At 45.1% G+C, this 20,065-nt stretch overlaps 1 protein-coding gene across 1 annotated transcript in view; it reads right to left on the bottom strand.

Moving 5' to 3' along the window:
- BBOX1 (gamma-butyrobetaine hydroxylase 1) overlaps positions 1-18,872 on the bottom strand; it is a 43,467-nt gene extending 24,595 nt beyond the window's left edge. Inside the window, exons 1-2 of the mRNA XM_032189328.1 lie at positions 18,557-18,872; positions 16,783-16,897 (exon numbers count right to left, since the gene is read on the bottom strand). Coding sequence (XP_032045219.1) covers positions 16,783-16,897; positions 18,557-18,778 — 337 coding nt within the window. The 5' untranslated portion in view covers positions 18,779-18,872. The remainder of the gene's footprint in view (positions 1-16,782; positions 16,898-18,556) is intronic.
- Between the last annotated feature and the right edge of the window lie 1,193 nt (positions 18,873-20,065).

Here is a 20,065-nt window from a genome sequence, read left to right as displayed (position 1 = left end):
GCCCCGGGGTCATCTGAGGTCAACCAATTAGCCCTCGGGGTTACTCGAGGTCAAACTTGGAGATTTTTGGGAGCCCCGGGGTCATCTGAGGTCAACCAATTAGCCCTCGGGGTTACTCGAGGTCAAACTTGGAGATTTTTGGGAGCCCCGGGGTCATCTCAGGTCAACCAATTAGCCCTCGGGGTTACTCGAGGTCAAACTTGCAGATTTTTGGGAGCCCCGGGGTCATCTCAGGTCAACCAATTAGCCCCCGGGGTTACTCGAGGTCAAACTTGGAGATTTTTGGGAGCCCCGGGGTCATCTGAGGTCAACCAATTAGCCCTCGGGGTTACTCGAGGTCAAACTTGGAGATTTTTGGGAGCCCCGGGGTCATCTGAGGTCAACCAATTAGCCCCCGGGGTTACTCGAGGTCAAACTTGGAGATTTTTGGGAGCCCCGGGGTCATCTGAGGTCAATCAATTAGCTCTCGGGGTTACTCGAGGTCAAACTTGGAGATTTTTGGGAGCCCCGGGGTCATCTGAGGTCAACCAATTAGCCCCCGGGGTTACTCGAGGTCAAACTTGGAGATTTTTGGGAGCCCCGGGGTCATCTGAGGTCAACCAATTATCCCCCGGGGTTACTCGAGGTCAAACTTGGAGATTTTTGGGAGCCCCGAGGTCATCTGAGGTCAAGCAATTATCCCCCGGGGTTACTCGAGGTCAAACTTGGAGATTTTTGGGAGCCCCGGGGTCATCTGAGGTCAACCAATTAGCCCCCGGGGTTACTCGAGGTCAAACTTGCAGATTTTTGGGAGCCCCGGGGTCATCTCAGGTCAATCAATTAGCTCTCAGGGTTACTCGAGGTCAAACTTGGAGATTTTTGGGAGCCCCGGGGTCATCTGAGGTCAACCAATTAGCCCCCGGGGTTACTCGAGGTCAAACTTGGAGATTTTTGGGAGCCCCGGGGTCATCTGAGGTCAACCAATTAGCCCCCGGGGTTACTCGAGGTCAAACTTGGAGATTTTTGGGAGCCCCGGGGTCATCTGAGGTCAACCAATTAGCCCTCGGGGTTACTCGAGGTCAAACTTGGAGATTTTTGGGAGCCCCGGGGTCATCTGAGGTCAATCAATTAGCTCTCGGGTTACTCGAGGTCAAACTTGGAGATTTTTGGGAGCCCCGGGGTCATCTGAGGTCAACCAATTAGCCCCCGGGGTTACTCGAGGTCAAACTTGGAGATTTTTGGGAGCCCCGGGGTCATCTGAGGTCAACCAATTAGCCCTCGGGGTTACTCGAGGTCAAACTTGGAGATTTTTGGGAGCCCCGGGGTCATCTGAGGTCAACCAATTAGCCCCCGGGGTTACTCGAGGTCAAACTTGCAGATTTTTGGGAGCCCCGGGGTCATCTGAGGTCAACCAATTAGCCCTCGGGGTTACTCGAGGTCAAACTTGGAGATTTTTGGGAGCCCCGGGGTCATCTGAGGTCAAACAATTAGCCCCCGGGGTTACTCGAGGTCAAACTTGGAGATTTTTGGGAGCCCCGGGGTCATCTGAGGTCAACCAATTAGCCCCCGGGGTTACTCGAGGTCAAACTTGCAGATTTTTGGGAGCCCCGGGGTCATCTGAGGTCAACCAATTAGCCCTCGGGGTTACTCGAGGTCAAACTTGGAGATTTTTGGGAGCCCCGGGGTCATCTGAGGTCAACCAATTAGCCCTCGGGGTTACTCGAGGTCAAACTTGGAGATTTTTGGGAGCCCCGGGGTCATCTGAGGTCAACCAATTAGCCCTCGGGGTTACTCGAGGTCAAACTTGGAGATTTTTGGGAGCCCCGGGGTCATCTGAGGTCAACCAATTAGCCCCCGGGGTTACTCGAGGTCAAACTTGGAGATTTTTGGGAGCCCCGGGGTCATCTCAGGTCAACCAATTAGCCCTCGGGGTTACTCGAGGTCAAACTTGGAGATTTTTGGGAGCCCCGGGGTCATCTGAGGTCAATCAATTAGCTCTCGGGGTTACTCGAGGTCAAACTTGGAGATTTTTGGGAGCCCCGGGGTCATCTGAGGTCAACCAATTAGCCCCCGGGGTTACTCGAGGTCAAACTTGGAGATTTTTGGGAGCCCCGGGGTCATCTCAGGTCAAACAATTAGCCCCCGGGGTTACTCGAGGTCAAACTTGGAGATTTTTGGGAGCCCCGGGGTCATCTGAGGTCAACCAATTAGCCCCCGGGGTTACTCGAGGTCAAACTTGCAGATTTTTGGGAGCCCCGGGGTCATCTGAGGTCAACCAATTAGCCCTCGGGGTTACTCGAGGTCAAACTTGGAGATTTTTGGGAGCCCCGGGGTCATCTGAGGTCAACCAATTAGCCCTCGGGGTTACTCGAGGTCAAACTTGGAGATTTTTGGGAGCCCCGGGGTCATCTCAGGTCAACCAATTAGCCCTCGGGGTTACTCGAGGTCAAACTTGCAGATTTTTGGGAGCCCCGGGGTCATCTCAGGTCAACCAATTAGCCCCCGGGGTTACTCGAGGTCAAACTTGGAGATTTTTGGGAGCCCCGGGGTCATCTGAGGTCAACCAATTAGCCCTCGGGGTTACTCGAGGTCAAACTTGGAGATTTTTGGGAGCCCCGGGGTCATCTGAGGTCAACCAATTAGCCCCCGGGGTTACTCGAGGTCAAACTTGGAGATTTTTGGGAGCCCCGGGGTCATCTGAGGTCAATCAATTAGCTCTCGGGGTTACTCGAGGTCAAACTTGGAGATTTTTGGGAGCCCCGGGGTCATCTGAGGTCAACCAATTAGCCCCCGGGGTTACTCGAGGTCAAACTTGGAGATTTTTGGGAGCCCCGGGGTCATCTGAGGTCAACCAATTATCCCCCGGGGTTACTCGAGGTCAAACTTGGAGATTTTTGGGAGCCCCGAGGTCATCTGAGGTCAAGCAATTATCCCCCGGGGTTACTCGAGGTCAAACTTGGAGATTTTTGGGAGCCCCGGGGTCATCTGAGGTCAACCAATTAGCCCCCGGGGTTACTCGAGGTCAAACTTGGAGATTTTTGGGAGCCCCGGGGTCATCTCAGGTCAACCAATTAGCCCTCGGGGTTACTCGAGGTCAAACTTGGAGATTTTTGGGAGCCCCGGGGTCATCTCAGGTCAACCAATTAGCCCCCGGGGTTACTCGAGGTCAAACTTGGAGATTTTTGGGAGCCCCGGGGTCATATCAGGTCAACCAATTAGCCCCCGGGGTTACTCGAGGTCAAACTTGCAGATTTTTGGGAGCCCCGGGGTCATCTCAGGTCAACCAATTAGCCCCCGGGGTTACTCGAGGTCAAACTTGCAGATTTTTGGGAGCCCCGGGGTCATCTGAGGTCAACCAATTAGCCCCCGGGGTTACTCGAGGTCAAACTTGGAGATTTTTGGGAGCCCCGAGGTCATCTGAGGTCAACCAATTAGCCCCCGGGGTTACTCGAGGTCAAACTTGCAGATTTTTGGGAGCCCCGGGGTCATCTGAGGTCAACCAATTAGCCCCCGGGGTTACTCGAGGTCAAACTTGGAGATTTTTGGGAGCCCCGGGGTCATCTCAGGTCAACCAATTAGCCCTCGGGGTTACTCGAGGTCAAACTTGGAGATTTTTGGGAGCCCCGGGGTCATCTCAGGTCAACCAATTAGCCCCCGGGGTTACTCGAGGTCAAACTTGGAGATTTTTGGGAGCCCCGGGGTCATCTGAGGTCAACCAATTAGCCCTCGGGGTTACTCGAGGTCAAACTTGCAGATTTTTGGGAGCCCCGGGGTCATCTGAGGTCAACCAATTAGCCCCCGGGGTTACTCGAGGTCAAACTTGGAGATTTTTGGGAGCCCCGGGGTCATCTGAGGTCAATCAATTAGCTCTCAGGGTTACTCGAGGTCAAACTTGGAGATTTTTGGGAGCCCCGGGGTCATCTGAGGTCAACCAATTAGCCCCCGGGGTTACTCGAGGTCAAACTTGCAGAAATTTGGGAGCCCCGGGGTCATCTGAGGTCAACCAATTAGCCCCCGGGGTTACTCGAGGTCAAACTTGGAGATTTTTGGGAGCCCCGAGGTCATCTGAGGTCAAGCAATTAGCCCCCGGGGTTACTCGAGGTCAAACTTGGAGATTTTTGGGAGCCCCGGGGTCATCTGAGGTCAACCAATTAGCCCTCGGGGTTACTCGAGGTCAAACTTGGAGATTTTTGGGAGCTCCGGGGTCATCTCAGGTCAACCAATTAGCCCCCGGGGTTACTCGAGGTCAAACTTGGAGATTTTTGGGAGCCCCGGGGTCATCTGAGGTCAACCAATTAGCCCCCGGGGTTACTCGAGGTCAAACTTGCAGAAATTTGGGAGCCCCGGGGTCATCTGAGGTCAACCAATTAGCCCTCGGGGTTACTCGAGGTCAAACTTGCAGAAATTTGGGAGCCCCGGGGTTACTGACGGCAGCCCCGTACCCAGCCGTTTCGGGGCTGTGCTCCTCATTCTCTCTGTGCCTCCATCCCCCCGCAGCGCTCCCAGTTCCCCGCTGTCGCTGCCCCATTGCCCTCAGGGCAGCCCAGCAGCTCCTGGCGCTGTCAGGCTGCCTCCCTTGGGCTTTGTTCTTTGGGGATCTATGCCACTGTTGTGCAGTTTGTGGCTCACACACAGTCAAAATGCAGTCAGAGAAAGCTTTAGTTGTTGCTCATGCAAAGTATTATTTATTCCCAGATTAAGTTTGAGAAAACCATTCAGCCTTTCTGCAACTCAGCACGTGTCTGTTCCCAAGAACCCTATTTCCCCCTGTTTTGATGCACTTACATTTGAAATTCAACAAATTGTTTTTTACTCTTTTACTCCCAAAATTCCCACTGGCTGATGGATACAGAAACAGGTTTTTAAAACATAAGTAGGGAATAATTATTCAAATTATTCATAAGCTTATGCTGGAGTTGTATTTCTGTTGTGCTTTGTCTCTTCTGACTTCATTGGGAATGGGACTTTCTAACAAATAAAATAATGAGGTCTATAACTTTAATTATTTTCTCCAGAACATCCCAATGCTGATAACGCCTCCTACTCTATTTTGTTTTCTATTTTTTTTGATGCCATCTCCCTAGGAGTGCTGCTATTGCTCATACTGATTTATCGTTTAATATTTTCTTGCTGCTTAATACAAGGAACTAAGTCTGCTTCGCTTCATGGAGCTTACCACCAGACCTGAAAACTGGCAGCCACACCGCAGGAAGGAGCAGGACTTGCAGCCTGTGTGACCGAAGCACACAGCCCTGGCTCTCCAGGGATGCTGTCCTGTGGCCACCAGGGAGCTCCAGTCCTTCCCCCGGCTGAACGTTTCACAAGCTCTGTAGCCGAGACTCATGGGGCCACCCTTCTGATGGCTGCAGGAGCCCTCTCGTGTAACCCTGAAGATGACCACCTGCAGCTTCTTCACGGGAAAAATGTGAGGTGATCATAAGCAGAAACATCAGGGTGGTGTTGGACTTGTTAGACTTCCACCCGTAGGTCACAGAGCAGCATTGCTGAACACAACCAGCAGCAGCCAAGGTTTTCTTGATGGAAAAATAACACCATCCGCTCTGATGGAAAGAAGACCACGAATGTTCAAAAATTGTGTGTGTACCAGGATAAAGAGTACTAGTGCCAGGTTTGCAAGAATTTTTAATAAGAGCTGTGCCTTGCGCAAAGGAGGAGCAAACTGTTTTCCATGCTGGATCTGATTATTAACTCCTAACAAAAGGTTGTCCTTTGTGAAACCATGGCCATTTTATTTTAGTGGACAAAGAAATGTGTACAGAGCACGATGACAGCTCTCCGTGCACGGACAAGTGCCAAACTGCCATCTGCCGGTGCAGTTGGAGATATCTGGGCCTCCCTCTGGGGAACAATAGATTTTTTTTTTCCTTCATCTTTCCATAGGATGATCCTAAGTCATACCTATACAGCTCAAAACCAGGCTTCAGACGTACAGAATACATTAGGCTGAGATGCTTTCCGATTAGAAGTTCTGGCAGAGCCCCGAGGAAGCTGGCACAATGACCAGGGGCGGTGTTTTCAGTTTCCCTTACTCGTGCCCATGAAACACTCCCCACCCAGAGCACAGCTGGTGGAGGGCTCTGTCTCTGCAGCCACCTCACGCTTCTCTCAGAGTGTTTCAACTTTGCTAAACTGCAGCCATTTCAGCTGAGGGCTTCCATGGCAATACCTGCCTCAAATATTTTGGGAGAGCTTCCACAACAACAAAAATGGTCCCAAACCCAATGGACCAGTGAAAGATAAGCAGTGTGGCCACGCCAAAAATTCCTACATTGGCTTAGCTGAGAAGTTTTAATGTTTTCATTCTTTCAAGTGTCAAATTTGGAAAGTCACCCACTTCTTAGGACATTTGCCATTCTGTTGAAACCAGCCAAATTTGGCTAGCCAAGTATATATTTTAAGATTTTCATAGACATCTGCAAAATCCAATTAATTTTCTTCAACAGCGGGCAGTGCTGTAGCAGCTCATTAGTGCAGACAAAAACACACAAGGGCCACTAAACTCTATGACTATCTTGACTAGCCCTCAATATTCTTATGCCAAGACCACTTCATTAAAATAATTTTTAAAAGTTTTTGTTTGTTTGTTTGTTTGCTTTTTTTCAGCCTATTCCTGCCAGGACCAATTTTGCTAGACAAAACTGAAATAGGTATCACCTAAATTTTAATGGCTCCAGTGCATTTGGCCAAGAATGGCAACGTCGACAGAAAGGGAAAAGGCAGGAAATGAATCACGGAGCCCAAAGCGCAGCTTCTCACCAGGACACTTTCTGGAGCCTGGCTGTCGTTAACGCAGTTAACTTTAATTTAATTTGTCTGTGCTCCTGGCACAGGGCACTGAGCTCCACGACTGTGCATCACATTTCCTACTTTACAGCTACTGGCGATTTTCTTCCACAGTTGGAGTGACTGCAGAGAATAATGTGCTACTGCACTGCTGGTGTGGGCCGCTGAACCCAGCCTGGTCTTTTTTTGCTTATTTATTTGGAGTTTAAAACAGGACAGGGTTAAAGCCACGTGAAATGGTTGCCCACATACCTGAAAGCGAGCTGCCACAGTCTCGGTTATATTGACATAAATCGAGTTTGTAAACATCATTAGATTAAATCTGAAATGACTACAGGTGTGCTGGAGTAACTAAACCTTAGGTCAAGCTGTAACTCCTATCAAATGGCCTTGCTAGGAAGCATCATAGACAACTGTTTTCTCCCATGTATGTCAAGCATATTCATGATAACCCACAGATGCACCATACATATCCATAGCTACAACACTGAAAGACTGGTTCATAGTAAGAGGTACCGAGATTTCCTCAGAAATCTGCTTTTCTGCTGTGAGCTGCTTTTAATTGCTTACAGCTTCAGCAAAATACAGCCTTTTGGGCAGATTTCTTTTTATGCCGAAGTTTTTCTTATATTGAGTTTATAGGGAGAACAATCAATCAAAAGGGTCAGGCATTTCAGAGAACGAAATGGAATGAAGAAGCATATTTTCTGCCTGTTTTTGAGAAAAAAAAAATCCAGCAAAGGTACTAATTCTTCTGACTTTGGTGACAGACAATGTCAGAAATATGCTTGGGTGAATTCTCCGGTACAGAGGAGGAAACATTCAACATGAACGATGGGAGCACCTGTCAGGGAGGAGGAAGATGTGCACTACCTGGGAAAAATTGAGGGATGTAATGTGGGAAGCGGGTGGTGCAGGGCCTGGAGACTGAGCAAAATCTGCTGCAGACTGCAGAGGAAGCGTAAGCCAGGCAGGGGGATGGGGTTCCTCCCTGGCAGCAGCTGTTCATAGTTCGGTGACAGCACCCTGACACAGCCCCTGAAGACACCGAGGCGCCTTCTACCTGCATAACCAGACTGCAAACTCTTCTCCCTTTCTCCTCTCTGAGCAGCAGCCGTCTGCGCCTGTCTTGCGCTGAGACGTGAGCAGTGAAATCTTGCATCGCTGCGTATTTCTGGGGTGAAAACGCTCTGCCCAGGGACCAGTGCCAGTCACCCGAGTCACCTGGCTTAGCGTGGGCAGGGCAGAAGGTGCTGAGAGCCCCCAGTGCCGAGCTCCCTGTGCTGCACCACCTGCCCTCCTGCGCGCCGCTAGATGGACCTCTGGGCCGCTCCGTGCTGCTGCTGCCTCTGCGCCGCCCGACGTGGCCACACGCTGCATTCACTTCTCGTGCAAGAGGAAAAAACTCATTTCATCACTGGGCAGCGAGCACACATGGCACTGGAACCGCTGCTCGCCCCCCGGCCGGGACGCTGCTCTCTGCTCTGATTTCAGCCGGCCGGCCTGGCTCTGCTGGCATCGGAGCTATTTGGTTAACAGCACCCTCGTCTGCTTTACATCACACCCAGCTCACTTGGTGTTTTAGCTGATGTTCAGTTAAGTTGTCCAGTCATCGACTGTAAAGATTACACCCAGAGAGGAGACCAAGAGCATTTGACAAAAGGGGACTGCGTCACTTACACCCTCCTTACTCCAGGGCTGCCAGCACCCACCGTGCCCTCCGAGCAGCAGCTTTCACCTGGTGCTGAGGGACACGCTGCACTTCAAAGAAATGTAAAAGTCATTTTTTTTCTTTTCTTTTTTTTTTAAAAAAAATAAATGTTCTCCCTCTCTGGATACAGGTAGCAAGCAAAAAACACCACGTGCTCATAAAAATGTGAACCCCGACCCTACAGAGTTACATTTTCAGCAGTTGCAAAGTCTGCAGATTTCCAGCCACGAGTACTCCTTACTGCTCTGGCTCAGCTCGTTAGAGGCTGTCCAAGAAACACAACACACATACCCAAATATAAGCCACTCGCACAGACCATCTTTTATACCCCATCCCATGTTTCAAAGAAGCTGTGGTATGATCGACAAGCTGTTGAATTTCACAACATGTTCACAAAATGAAGGAAGTGCAATCCTTGAGGAGACGCAGAATCTCACCTCATTAAATTCCTTCGTGCGACCACTCTGTGGCTGTCTGTTCACTGCTCCAGTGTGTTTAAGCCAAGATACATCCCTTCACACGTTTGAAAGTTTGGGAAAAAATAAAATATAGATGTTTTCCTTTTTCTCTATTAAAGGTTATAAAATTAAAATAGCTGTAGCTATGCTGTGTGAACCGCCAAGAACATCCTTTGAAAGACAGATTTCGGTTTCAGTGTTTGTGCAGGTAAAACAACCATGTGCAAACTAATGGGGTATTTAACGTGCAACTTTTCCTTCCTGATCTCGCTAATAAATATTTCCCTAATCTTCCTTACATAAAATAAAAGGGACATTACTATTTCTCGGAATATACCAACAGATTTTTTCCCACTTTGGAAAACACCCATGGAGCCTGGAGTTTAACTGCAGCTCCAAGTGCCCCAGGCTTCTCTGAGCACACGAACTGTAGGGTTCCCCTGTTCAAATTCCCAGCTGTCACCGTGCTTGCTGGAAGCTCCACCTCAAATGGGATGCACAACCCAAGGTACAGTGTGGCAGTGCAAGGCAGTACTTACTCAGTATGCCTGTCCAGAACCGCCCTTGATTTCAGTATGACACATGTGCCAAGCCTTATAGCTGCACCGCAGGCAACCCTCAAGGGGCAGCAACTCACCTGCTCTTCCTCCCCACCAGACCCCTGCAGTGGAAGCGCTCGCCTGGCCTCCCATCTCCAACTCTAAGGAGCTGAGGGAGACAAAGCTAAACACAAACTGCTCCTGTAAATAACCTGCACAGCAAAGCAGCCATGTGCATCCCACCAAGGTACTGGGAGTTTATCCTCTCCCCGACTCCGCACTGCATTCAGGACTCAATGCTGTCTGCAGAGCAAAGAGGTGTTTAACCTCCACTGTACTGCTTGGAGTACTTCCAGGAGACAGAACTGTTCACTGATACTCTGCAGGCCGCTACTGAAACTGAGAAATGGTTCAAGTAAAATTGCTTCCTAGGCTTTTTTTTTTTTTTTTTTTTTTTTTTAATTTTTAGCTACTTCATATTTTAAAATAAATTTTAAAAAATAGTTAAAAAGTGGTAAATTTAGTCAAATCCTGCCTTGGCAAGGCCATCAACTCTGTCCTCCAAGTTCCAGTTCTCTCAAATGAATTCACTTCCAGTGACAAGTGCAGCCAGCATCCTCCTCAGTGGATTATTGTTTTTCTTTTTAAAAGGTGCAGCCTGGTACATGAATGCTTACACAGTGCATGTTATAAATCCTACCTCATGTTGCAGAAAAAAGGCTCCAAGTTCCCAGCCCTTCAGTGGCATATTATCGCAGCCAAGAGCTTAGTCTTTGAGCTACTGCAGGAGTAACCTTTCCCCCTGACATTTCCCACTGTACTGTGTAATGACACTGTGGTAAATATGCCAGAAGCTGAAAATGCATTGTGTACAGCTCCAAGTTTTTACTAATCCTTGGGAAATGTATGGAATGCAGCAGCAGCTGGTATCTGGGACTAAAATATATATATAAATCTAGTGCAGCTCGTAAAGTTTTTGCTATAAAAATTATGCCCTCACTTAAAATCTTCCATTTAATTTGAAACTGTTAATAGTTTGTCTGAACTCCAATTTTTACCTATTCTGAAAATATTTTCATATATGTACAGATGCAGTATATTGACGTACCCACCGTGAACATGGAAAACAAATGGTTCTTTCACTCTTCTCTCTCTCTCCGCAGCCCTTGAATTCTTAGATGTCTCTAGAGCCCTGACCATTTACAGAGCTTTCCAAATGAGCACGCTGTCTTTGCAGCCTTCCTTGACGCCCAGCACCTTGCTATGGAAGTGTCACTCTGTTAAAAGGAGCAGAAGGGCTACTTCATCCCTGAGGCAGGCCAGGTTTCCCTTTGGGCTGCCCTGATCTCAAGCCAGTCTGCCAGCACAGGCAGGACTCGGTCTGCGAGCAGTACCAACCCCAGACAGGAGGTTATTTCCCTACCTTGCACTCCGACACCCGCCGAGCTGCAGCACTTTACAGCAAACCCTGGCACAAAGACAGTGGATGCCCTAGAAGTACGAAGCGAATGGACTGGGGAGAGCAGCTGGGCTCAGATGCTTTTGTTATATTGCTGCTGAAGACCGAGAAGTAGGCTAGGTAAAGTAGTTGCCCAGCAGATTAAAGCATTTTTAAACTGTTTTTACCATTTCTCCTGTCTGTGAGGGTCATTTAGAGCTGTAACCCTCGCCCTTCAACACTCCTAGAGCGAGAACAAACTTGCATATTTAGAGCATGCAGCAAACCAATGCCTTCACAGCACTGCCCAGACCTTCCAAAATATTAGAAAGGAATAATCTCCATCAACAGAAGTATGTGGGAAAATTTTTTAGAGCCACACTAAAATAAAGTGATTCATTTGCAGCAATAAAGCCACAGAAAATAGGGAGAAACCTGCATGATTTAAATACCAGCTCGAGGCAGTGTGCATAATAAATGTGTTTACTATCAGCAAAGGGGAAATTGGCTGACAGTCACATTGGCTTTCTACACTGACTGCCAGATGATTGTTTTTATCATGTACATTGAATGAATTAAAAGAGTAGGCTAGATGACAACTTTCATATAATGACTTTTAGCATAGAGTTTTGTACAGTATTTTTCATCTTTACACTTTACATACTAGTCATTTTTATTTTTTTCCCCAGAGCTATCATACGGTTTAACTCAAATATATTGGTGCTAGTTCTAACCCTTCTGGTAGCTTGGATCTTGGGTCTAATTTTTATCATTTATGTCAGATGTAGGCACGAACTACTTTTAAATGATGCACATATGCCTGAAAAACAATGAAGGACTTCCTTTCCTGATGGGTCCCAGAGACCATCACAGCAACTCAAGTACAACACTACTAATTTCAACAGGAGGAGGAGAGAGACAAGTCAACACTAAAAGCAGCAATATTTATGAAGATTTCCTTCTCCTCAGCCCCACATGAAAATGTTACACGCTGTCCAATATTTACAATTTGGCAAATTAGCAGGTTCACGATTTTTTGGGAAAGGGACAGGAAAGCATATGTAATAAAACTAAAAAAGATCCTGTGATGCTAAGATATTGATGTAACCACAGTTAATATAGTTTCCATTGTACTCCAGCAGAAATTTAAGAACATAAGCTCCAAAACCTGAGAGAGCAAGAAAGATAGCAGCGAGTCATTAGTGTTTGGACAGACCTAGTTCTCGCCTGCACAGCACAGATGCAGTTGCCATATTAAAAATCTCTGTGTAGCTGGATGATTCCCAAGGGATAAAAACAAAGGTCTTGTAGAGTTATTTCACGTCATTATTGACCAATTGCATTACGATTAATAAAACCCAGATCTAGGTGCTTTTCAAAGTGGGAAGAACAACCTGCTTTTGAAAGAAGTCGTCATCACAACTTCCAGCTTCAGAATAATAATTAAGAGAAAAAAATTAATAAATAAATACCATTTCTTGATCATACCAGGTTTAGCCACAGAAAGACTCTACATCAGACGTCTGCACAAAATGAGAAGATGGCCTTTGCCCAATTTCTGCAGACAGTGTGCAATCATCAACAAACACTTGGAATTAATTATTCTGCATTTAAGATGTGCTACAGAAAGTATTAATTGGCAAGCTTAGAATTTTTTATCGGGGAATAAATGAAAGAGAGTGATATTTTTCATTCATATACTTGTTTTCAGAGTAAAACATGTGTATATATATATATATATATATATATATATATGTATTTTAAGTATTTAGCACTCTAAAAGTGAATGGATTGGAAAATCTGGATTTTTTTCAGATTAAAACTATTAAAAAAGTCAGAGTTATTTCCCCCTCCATTTTGGACCCACAGTAATGGATACTACGTGGAAAAAAAAATCAAACATGGGTAATTACTTGGAGTCATGTGGTATAATGCACTCAAAAATATTCTCTTTTACATAAATGGGGAAAAAAAAAAACAACTTAGTAGACATCTGTTTCTAACAACCTTTCTCAAAAGACAATAACTTTATATCCCTGTTGAAAATGTGTCTCAGAAATAACTGGTCTGAGAGTTTCCAGGAATGGATGGTTACTTTTAGAAAAAAAGCTTCATCAGAAAGTTTTGTCTTTTTCCCAGAGAAGAAAGACATGCAAAATAGTTATTGGAACTGATCTACAGTGAAACTAAATGACAGGGAAAAAAAAAAAAAAAAAAAGATTTCACTGGCACAATTGCCACCATCTGCAAAAAATACAAATCTTTTAGGAAAGAAGACATCACCATTTCAGAAAATGTATTTTACACATGTCTGATGAGCTCAGGCACCACCGACACATGCATACAAGCTAGAGGACCGTATGTACATGTATACACGTCTGTATTTAGGTAGCACTGCAGGCACAGGCAGCGTGGGTGCCCGCAGTGCGCAAGCTTGCCTGCAAGCTGTTGTATTTGTGCTTCTCAAAGTGCGCGACTTAACTCTGCTAGCAATTACAGCTCTGAAATTGCCAAAGCCACAAATCGCTGAAGCAAAGCAGCTAACAACCAGCTGAAACGCTGAAATTAAAATTCTGGAAGGTTGAACTGTTATGAGCCACATGGCAAAATAAACAAGGACTGAAAAACAAAGCACAGACCTGGAGTCTGCATCCTCTGGTTTTGACTGCCTGTGTCAGTGTGCTGTTCTCTCCAGCAGTTCAGCAGTCACTGCTGTCACACAAATGAGGGGAAAAAAAGGAGCAGCGGTCCTCTGGAAACCACTACTTCATGAGATGGAAGGTGACCTAACCATGAGTGAACAAACTTTATTGGGAGTTCCTGCCTTTTAAAGCTTTTTACTGTTTTTAAGAAACTTTCCTGATTTTTAACCTATTGCTTTCAGACATTTTGTCTAAATGGGTATTTTAGCGTTTGTTGCGGGACATCCTCATTTCTGCTGTACTGCACCTTGCCATGTCAACCCAATGCAATTACTTAGCACAAGTATATGGCAGCCTAGCTCACAGGGGCAGTTCTCATTAATTATTACTATAGGATATGTTCAAATGAACAAACTCCTTTAGTAAAAAACAAACAAACAAACAAACATTTTAACTTATTTCTCTAAAGAAGTCATCTATCAGGGCCCCATAGAAAAACTGAAAACACCAATGACAGTGTTAATATCCCGATTCAAACAGTGGAATTAGATATATGTTCAGTATGACATTATCACATTTTAAAGGACCATTGCTGTCTGAGGCCTTTAACCTAACCTAGGTTTTAACCTAGGCCAGCCTGAAAAGAGCCTCAGTGTACACACACAGAGGACTTTGCATACTGCACTGATAAGGTCTGGCACCGTTTCTAAAAATGTACTCCTGATGTACTGCCATGGAGTTATTATAGTCACTTCCATCATGCAGTGAAGGTACAACTTATTCTTTTTTTTTGGTTTGACACGTTTGACACCTAATTTTTTGAAAAAGAAATTACAACAAAAAATCATCATAAAAGCAACATGAAATGCAAATAACCACTTCCAAAAAAAAAAAAAAAAAAGAAAAGAAAAAAGAAAAAAGCCACAGCTGTGATAATGTCAGCAGTGAAGGTTAACCTCTAACTACAGCAGTCTGGTGAGCTTGCTCTTGTATTTGCTGAACCAGTATGCAGGGCTGGCATTTCATGTCATCTGTAATGCTAAGCTGCTGGGATATGATTAGCTACTTAAGAGCATGTAATTTGCAGTGGTGTAACTGCACTGACCAGAAGGAAGCTGATTCTAAACTTATTCTGATACACAATGAGAAACAGGTCTCAAACAGCCAACAAGCAAATTCACATCCTTTATAACTTCAGCCTTCTGTGCAAACAAAACCTGAGAAATGCTGGAAGAAGCAATCCTTATAATGTGCCAGATCTTCTCTGGGAATCTGAGAAAGAGCAGAATGACACTACAACACAAAGCCAAAGTTAATGCAGGCCCTTACTTAGTGCAACTTCCATAAACATATTTACTCAGATCTACCATGGAAAATAGAATTTGCAAAGCATTGCCCAAAGAACAAAAAGTATCATTAGTGTTTATTTTATCTGGACTGCTCCACTAGAGAACAGCAGCAGCAGAGGGGAGAAGTGGCCTCCAAAATAAGCATCGTATTTAGATCCTGAGAGTAAGCACACTGTAAATATGCGAGAGAAGCCAAATCATACCCAGTTAAGGCTTCATAATGGAGGGAAAAAAGAAGCAATTCATATCTGAATCCCCGAAATTACAGTTACTGATACCTTTGCTAATAAACTTAGCCAGAGATCTAAACTAATTTGTCTGGGCATTAATTAGAGCAACAATCGATTTGCATCGATCCCCCCAGACGCTGTAAAATGTCTTGTTAACTTCCACAGCATCTTCATTTTTCCAAATACAAGTTCTCACTAGCTGAGAAATCAAATGCAGTTTCCCTATATGAGGTTTGCATTTTCATCATGTTCATTCTGGGAACATGCCTAAGCCTATTAAACAGTAAACAGCGTAGTTTGTTCTTGCCAAGGCAAAAGTAGACATAGACGTTTATATCAGTCACTAGAGGAAAAAAGTTCCATTCTGAACTACTAGACAGCTGTTACACGATCCACTGAAATGAATGGAAATACTACTCATAACTGAAGTTTTAAGCTAGATGTAAAAGGCTGAATCTAAATAACTGGCTTTTGTTTAGGAAAACAGGTGCTAGGAGTAAGGAAGATTTGACAGGCAGAAATTGGGAAAGATAATGGGCCCCTTGAGTTGTCCCTAAGTGCCAGACGAAACTCAGAAGTGGATGATACTTATGCTTTCCCATTTATAAACTTTCAGGAAAAACAAAACAAAACAAAATCTTTCTCCTTTCTTTGTTAGAAAAAAAAACCAACAAAACACATCAAAAAAAAGCAGCATAAAACAACCTCAGACTTTCCTCTTGCTGAGCTCTGATGGAACCAATAGCTGGATCTGAATTTCACACCATCAGCCTGCCTCTACTTTCTTTTACTAAAATAATACCCTATTTTAATGGATACAGGCTTAGCTCTGAATACTGATCCACAGCTTTCTGCAACAGCAGAACTCACAGGAACGCTGTCAAGGGCAACTGCAGAAATCTTGCAAGTTTTCACACATTCCATGCTCACAGTACAAAAGACTGCCAAAGAAAGAAGAAATGATAATGTGCATCATGGCAAACCTGGTGATTTTATAATCATTCTCTCAAAAGGGTGTATGATGTGTCGTGGGTGACTGTTGCTTGTATTGCCAATGTTTCACTGCCAGTTGCACAAAATGCTTCTTTTCCAAAGGACGGTCAACTAGTGCAGGAAGAATCAGACACAGAGCAAACACAACCTGAACTTCAGCACAAGACACTGGTGTGCAATGTGGTTACTTTTTAACAGAAGGCCACAGAAAGGGAAAAATATTTCGGTTATAATTCCCCTGCAATTCTAAAGATTTTTTCTAAAAATAAAACTTTAAATAATTTGAAGAGCACCAACATATGCTTTATCACAGATCAGTGGGGCTGCACAAGCCTTATTTTAAGATCTCCAAAAACTATCTGAAAGGAAGTGTCTTTTAGGAAAGTAAACACAGCCCAAGCAGCTGACCACTGCTCTCCCTGCAAGTGACCCAGGACACAGCAGTCACGAGTGGCTGCTCCTGGCCTGCAGTCCAGAGGTTAGAAGAGAGGAAAGGGCAAAAAAGCATGTTCCTAAGGTTGGCTGTGCTTGCTTCAGCTGGTGGACTTGGTCCTCATGCAAGGACCCTCTAGACAGGGCTGGCAGTGTCAGACCACCTGCATTTGAAACCTGTGTCACAGAGGCGGTTTGAACTCCTACCTGGTAAAAACAAATCTTCTCGCATCTCTGCTCTGGCTGCTTCAGAGAAGCATCGTTTTTTCAACCACTCAGCCTCATATTCGCTTGTGTGTTCATCGGGCCATGTAATAGATATCTTAAAGAATAAAAAGAAAGGTCATTTTAGAAAAAAAACAACCACCATGTAGACCAAACAAACAAACAACAACAACAAAAAAACACAACTAAAAACTCCAACCTTAGAAATTATAAATATTGCAATATTTCAATCAGTAATATCAGCCCAGGCTTCCTTGCAGTGTAACTGCAAACAATTAATGAAATCCCAATCTGAACACCATCCAAGTTCTGATACCATTTATAGATGGTTATTTTCACATAAGCACATGACCTAATTTGCTATTTTGTGCGTGCTGCTGTCACTGCGTGTGCTTTGCTTAGCAGAAAGTGGGGAATCACAGAAGCTGGCACACACCACTGAGGAGAGCACTTTATCAACAACTCAGAAGAGAGCAAAAATATCTTCCAAAACACTGACAGCTGTCAAAACAGAAAAAGGACAAGACAGACACATGCAAAAAAAGTTAGGAGATAAATAATTTCCCTAGTTTTGACACTTTTTTCCCCCTTTCAAATAATTGTATATTTTTCAATTCCTGAAAAAAAAAAAAAAAAAAAAAAAGGATGGAAAGTGTAAAGCTTTGCTTCCTATGAACCAAAGAGCTCAGTGCAGCACACACACCCCATGGAATTCTCTCATCTGCTGTGTAGGCTTCAATCCCCATTTCACAAAATTCTGGTCGTTCATGTTATGGTAAAACACCAGCATTAGTTTATGATTAGTGCTGTGCCTGCAGTTCCTGAGTGTACACAGAAGCAGGCAATCCCTCTATCACAGTACATTTGCTCATTCAAAGGGTGAATTTACACAGCATTACTTTTGGTAATGAACCATCAGCTCGGGAGCCTAAATAAACACAGCACCTTGTCTTGCAGATGAGCCCCGGCTGTTACAGGGCTGATTGCTCTGTCTGTAACATGTTTTAAACCTCTTTAACTGCAAAATAAAGGAAGTGAGTTTGCATATCAAGGGAGCTATGTACTGCTTGTAAATAAATGTATAAGATCTAGATAATATACTAGGCATTTACATATGTCAGGAAAGATTAAAATTTACAGCAAGGGCAGTTCCTCTCCCCTCTTGCCCAATGACCTCTCTTTTTCACAACCAAGCGTTAACGTAGATGGATAGACACAGATACAGACACTAGGCCAGCACTGAATATCGGGTTCAACTTCAGTTTGAGCGTTTGCTCTAAAATGAAGTCTTTTGCACATTGGAAGATATCAGCTAATACAAGGATATCTTTGTTATGAATTTAGATTATCGTCACTTTCCCATTTGTTTTTCTAATTTGCAAGTCACTTATAAAATAAGGAGAAAAAACACAGATGTTAATGCAAAATTAGAAGTGTGGGGAATGCCTACATTTTCTTTTCAACCTCTGATAATAAGGAAACGTTCAAAAAAGAACAATTATGTTCTAGAAACTGTTTCTGTGCCCAATGCGTCACACGTATAAAGTAGTTTCATATACATTGGGAAGACCCAACTTGCCCGAATTACTCCCGTTAGATCCTTGGGTTATTCTTAAAAGCTGTGCAAATCCACACTACTGATCATGGATAAATGAATTATGGTTACAGCATATCCTGGGCTTATCTCTAACTTGCAGATTAACGAGAATTGTTAAACACGTTTCCCTAGAAGAGCAACCAGTGCCTCTCCGAGTACCTTTTTTCTGTCTGTCAGAGTGACTTCCTTCGCCACGATGTCAACATCGAGGTCCTCGAAGAGCAGCCTGCGTGCCTTGGCCGAGCTGAGGAAGCAGTCGGGGCACTGGCAGTTGTCCCTCAGCCAGACGCACGGGTAGCAGCTCTCGCTCCCGTCCGCCCAGTGCACGCGGACGAGGTGCTCCGCGTCCGGAGCCTCCACCTTCTGTATCGCCGTGCTCATGTTGCTGCTGTGGGCCCCTCGCGCTGTCCCCCGCCAGCAGCACGGCAGCAGGGTGGCCGCGGTGATCACGCTCCTGTCCTGGAGCACGGCGTGGACTTTGGTCCCCCGCAGGACGTGAGCCGCCAGCCTCCACATCGCAGCCGCCGCGACACCGCCGGACAGAGAGCTCCTACAGCAGGGTGAAGGGCAGTGTGTTACTGAAGGAGAAACTGTAACAGAAAGAGCACGTTGAGATGGTTCTCCCCACCTGTCTTCTACCTCAACGTTTAGGAGCATTCATTATCCTGTTTGTTTTTTTTTGAGGCACGGAGAGTGCATTCGGACCCACCTATTCAGAAAGCCCTGGGATCAGCAGAGCTTCAGTTTGATTCACCATCTTCAGTTCCTGCAGTCAGTTCAATACGTACTGCATAAATTGTCTCTTTATAAAAGACACCTTCAGATGAGCTCCACAGCTCAAACGTAGGTGCTGCTACCAATCGTGCTGACAAGCTACGGCTTTGAAGTACACGCACCTTAATTCCTGCTCTCAACACTATGGAAAAGCAGATGCTGCATCCATCTCCCTGCAGGGAAAAGCTTTGGAAATACGACTTGAGCTACGACAGAGTTCTGCAAGAGCTCATTTCTCCTTGCACAGGCAGCCTGCTTTCTATACGTACGCTGGATTATTTAAAGCTAATTGAATATTTGAAGTTAGCTGTATGCTGTACTGAAGAAAGACAATGCATCCAAACCTTAAATTACAAGAGAAGTTCTGATCGATTGTTTTTCTTATTCAGGAAAGCACTTGGCCTCCCCTCAAATCAATAAAATATCACATTTGTTTTTAATAGACTGTTTAATCATTTTGAAGTTTGTGTATTTATTTCCAATGTGTTCAGTGTCTTTTTCTGTTGTTTTTGTTCTTCCACTCAGAGGGCAAAATATTGATGCCCTGTCAGGACCAAAGCCTCCCCACTTGTCTTTGCACAGGGAAAACCTCATTAGCGTCAGTGTTTTGACACACTAAAACCTACAGAAGTTGTCAGAAGGTTTTTGATTTTCTTCCTTTCCTTTCTCTAAGTTAGAATTACGCTGTACAGCGCCCCAGGGTCTCTTTTTGTTTTTATTTGATTTGATTTAGTACAGCAAAGCAGAATATTGATTTCTGCTTTCTTTTGTCTGGGCGTAGCAGTCCCATCAGAACCCATTAATTACCAACTTCCACTTGCAGTTCAGCCCGAGGAACAGCTTTGTGCACACAGGCTCAAATCTCTTTTATCCAAAAATGGATTCATATCCAGA

This window comes from Aythya fuligula, chromosome 5, assembly GCF_009819795.1.
Source record: "Aythya fuligula isolate bAytFul2 chromosome 5, bAytFul2.pri, whole genome shotgun sequence".
Taxonomy (NCBI): Eukaryota; Metazoa; Chordata; class Aves; order Anseriformes; family Anatidae; genus Aythya; species Aythya fuligula.
Note: the sequence above shows the minus strand (reverse complement) of the source record. Positions and strands in the feature narration are given on the sequence as shown.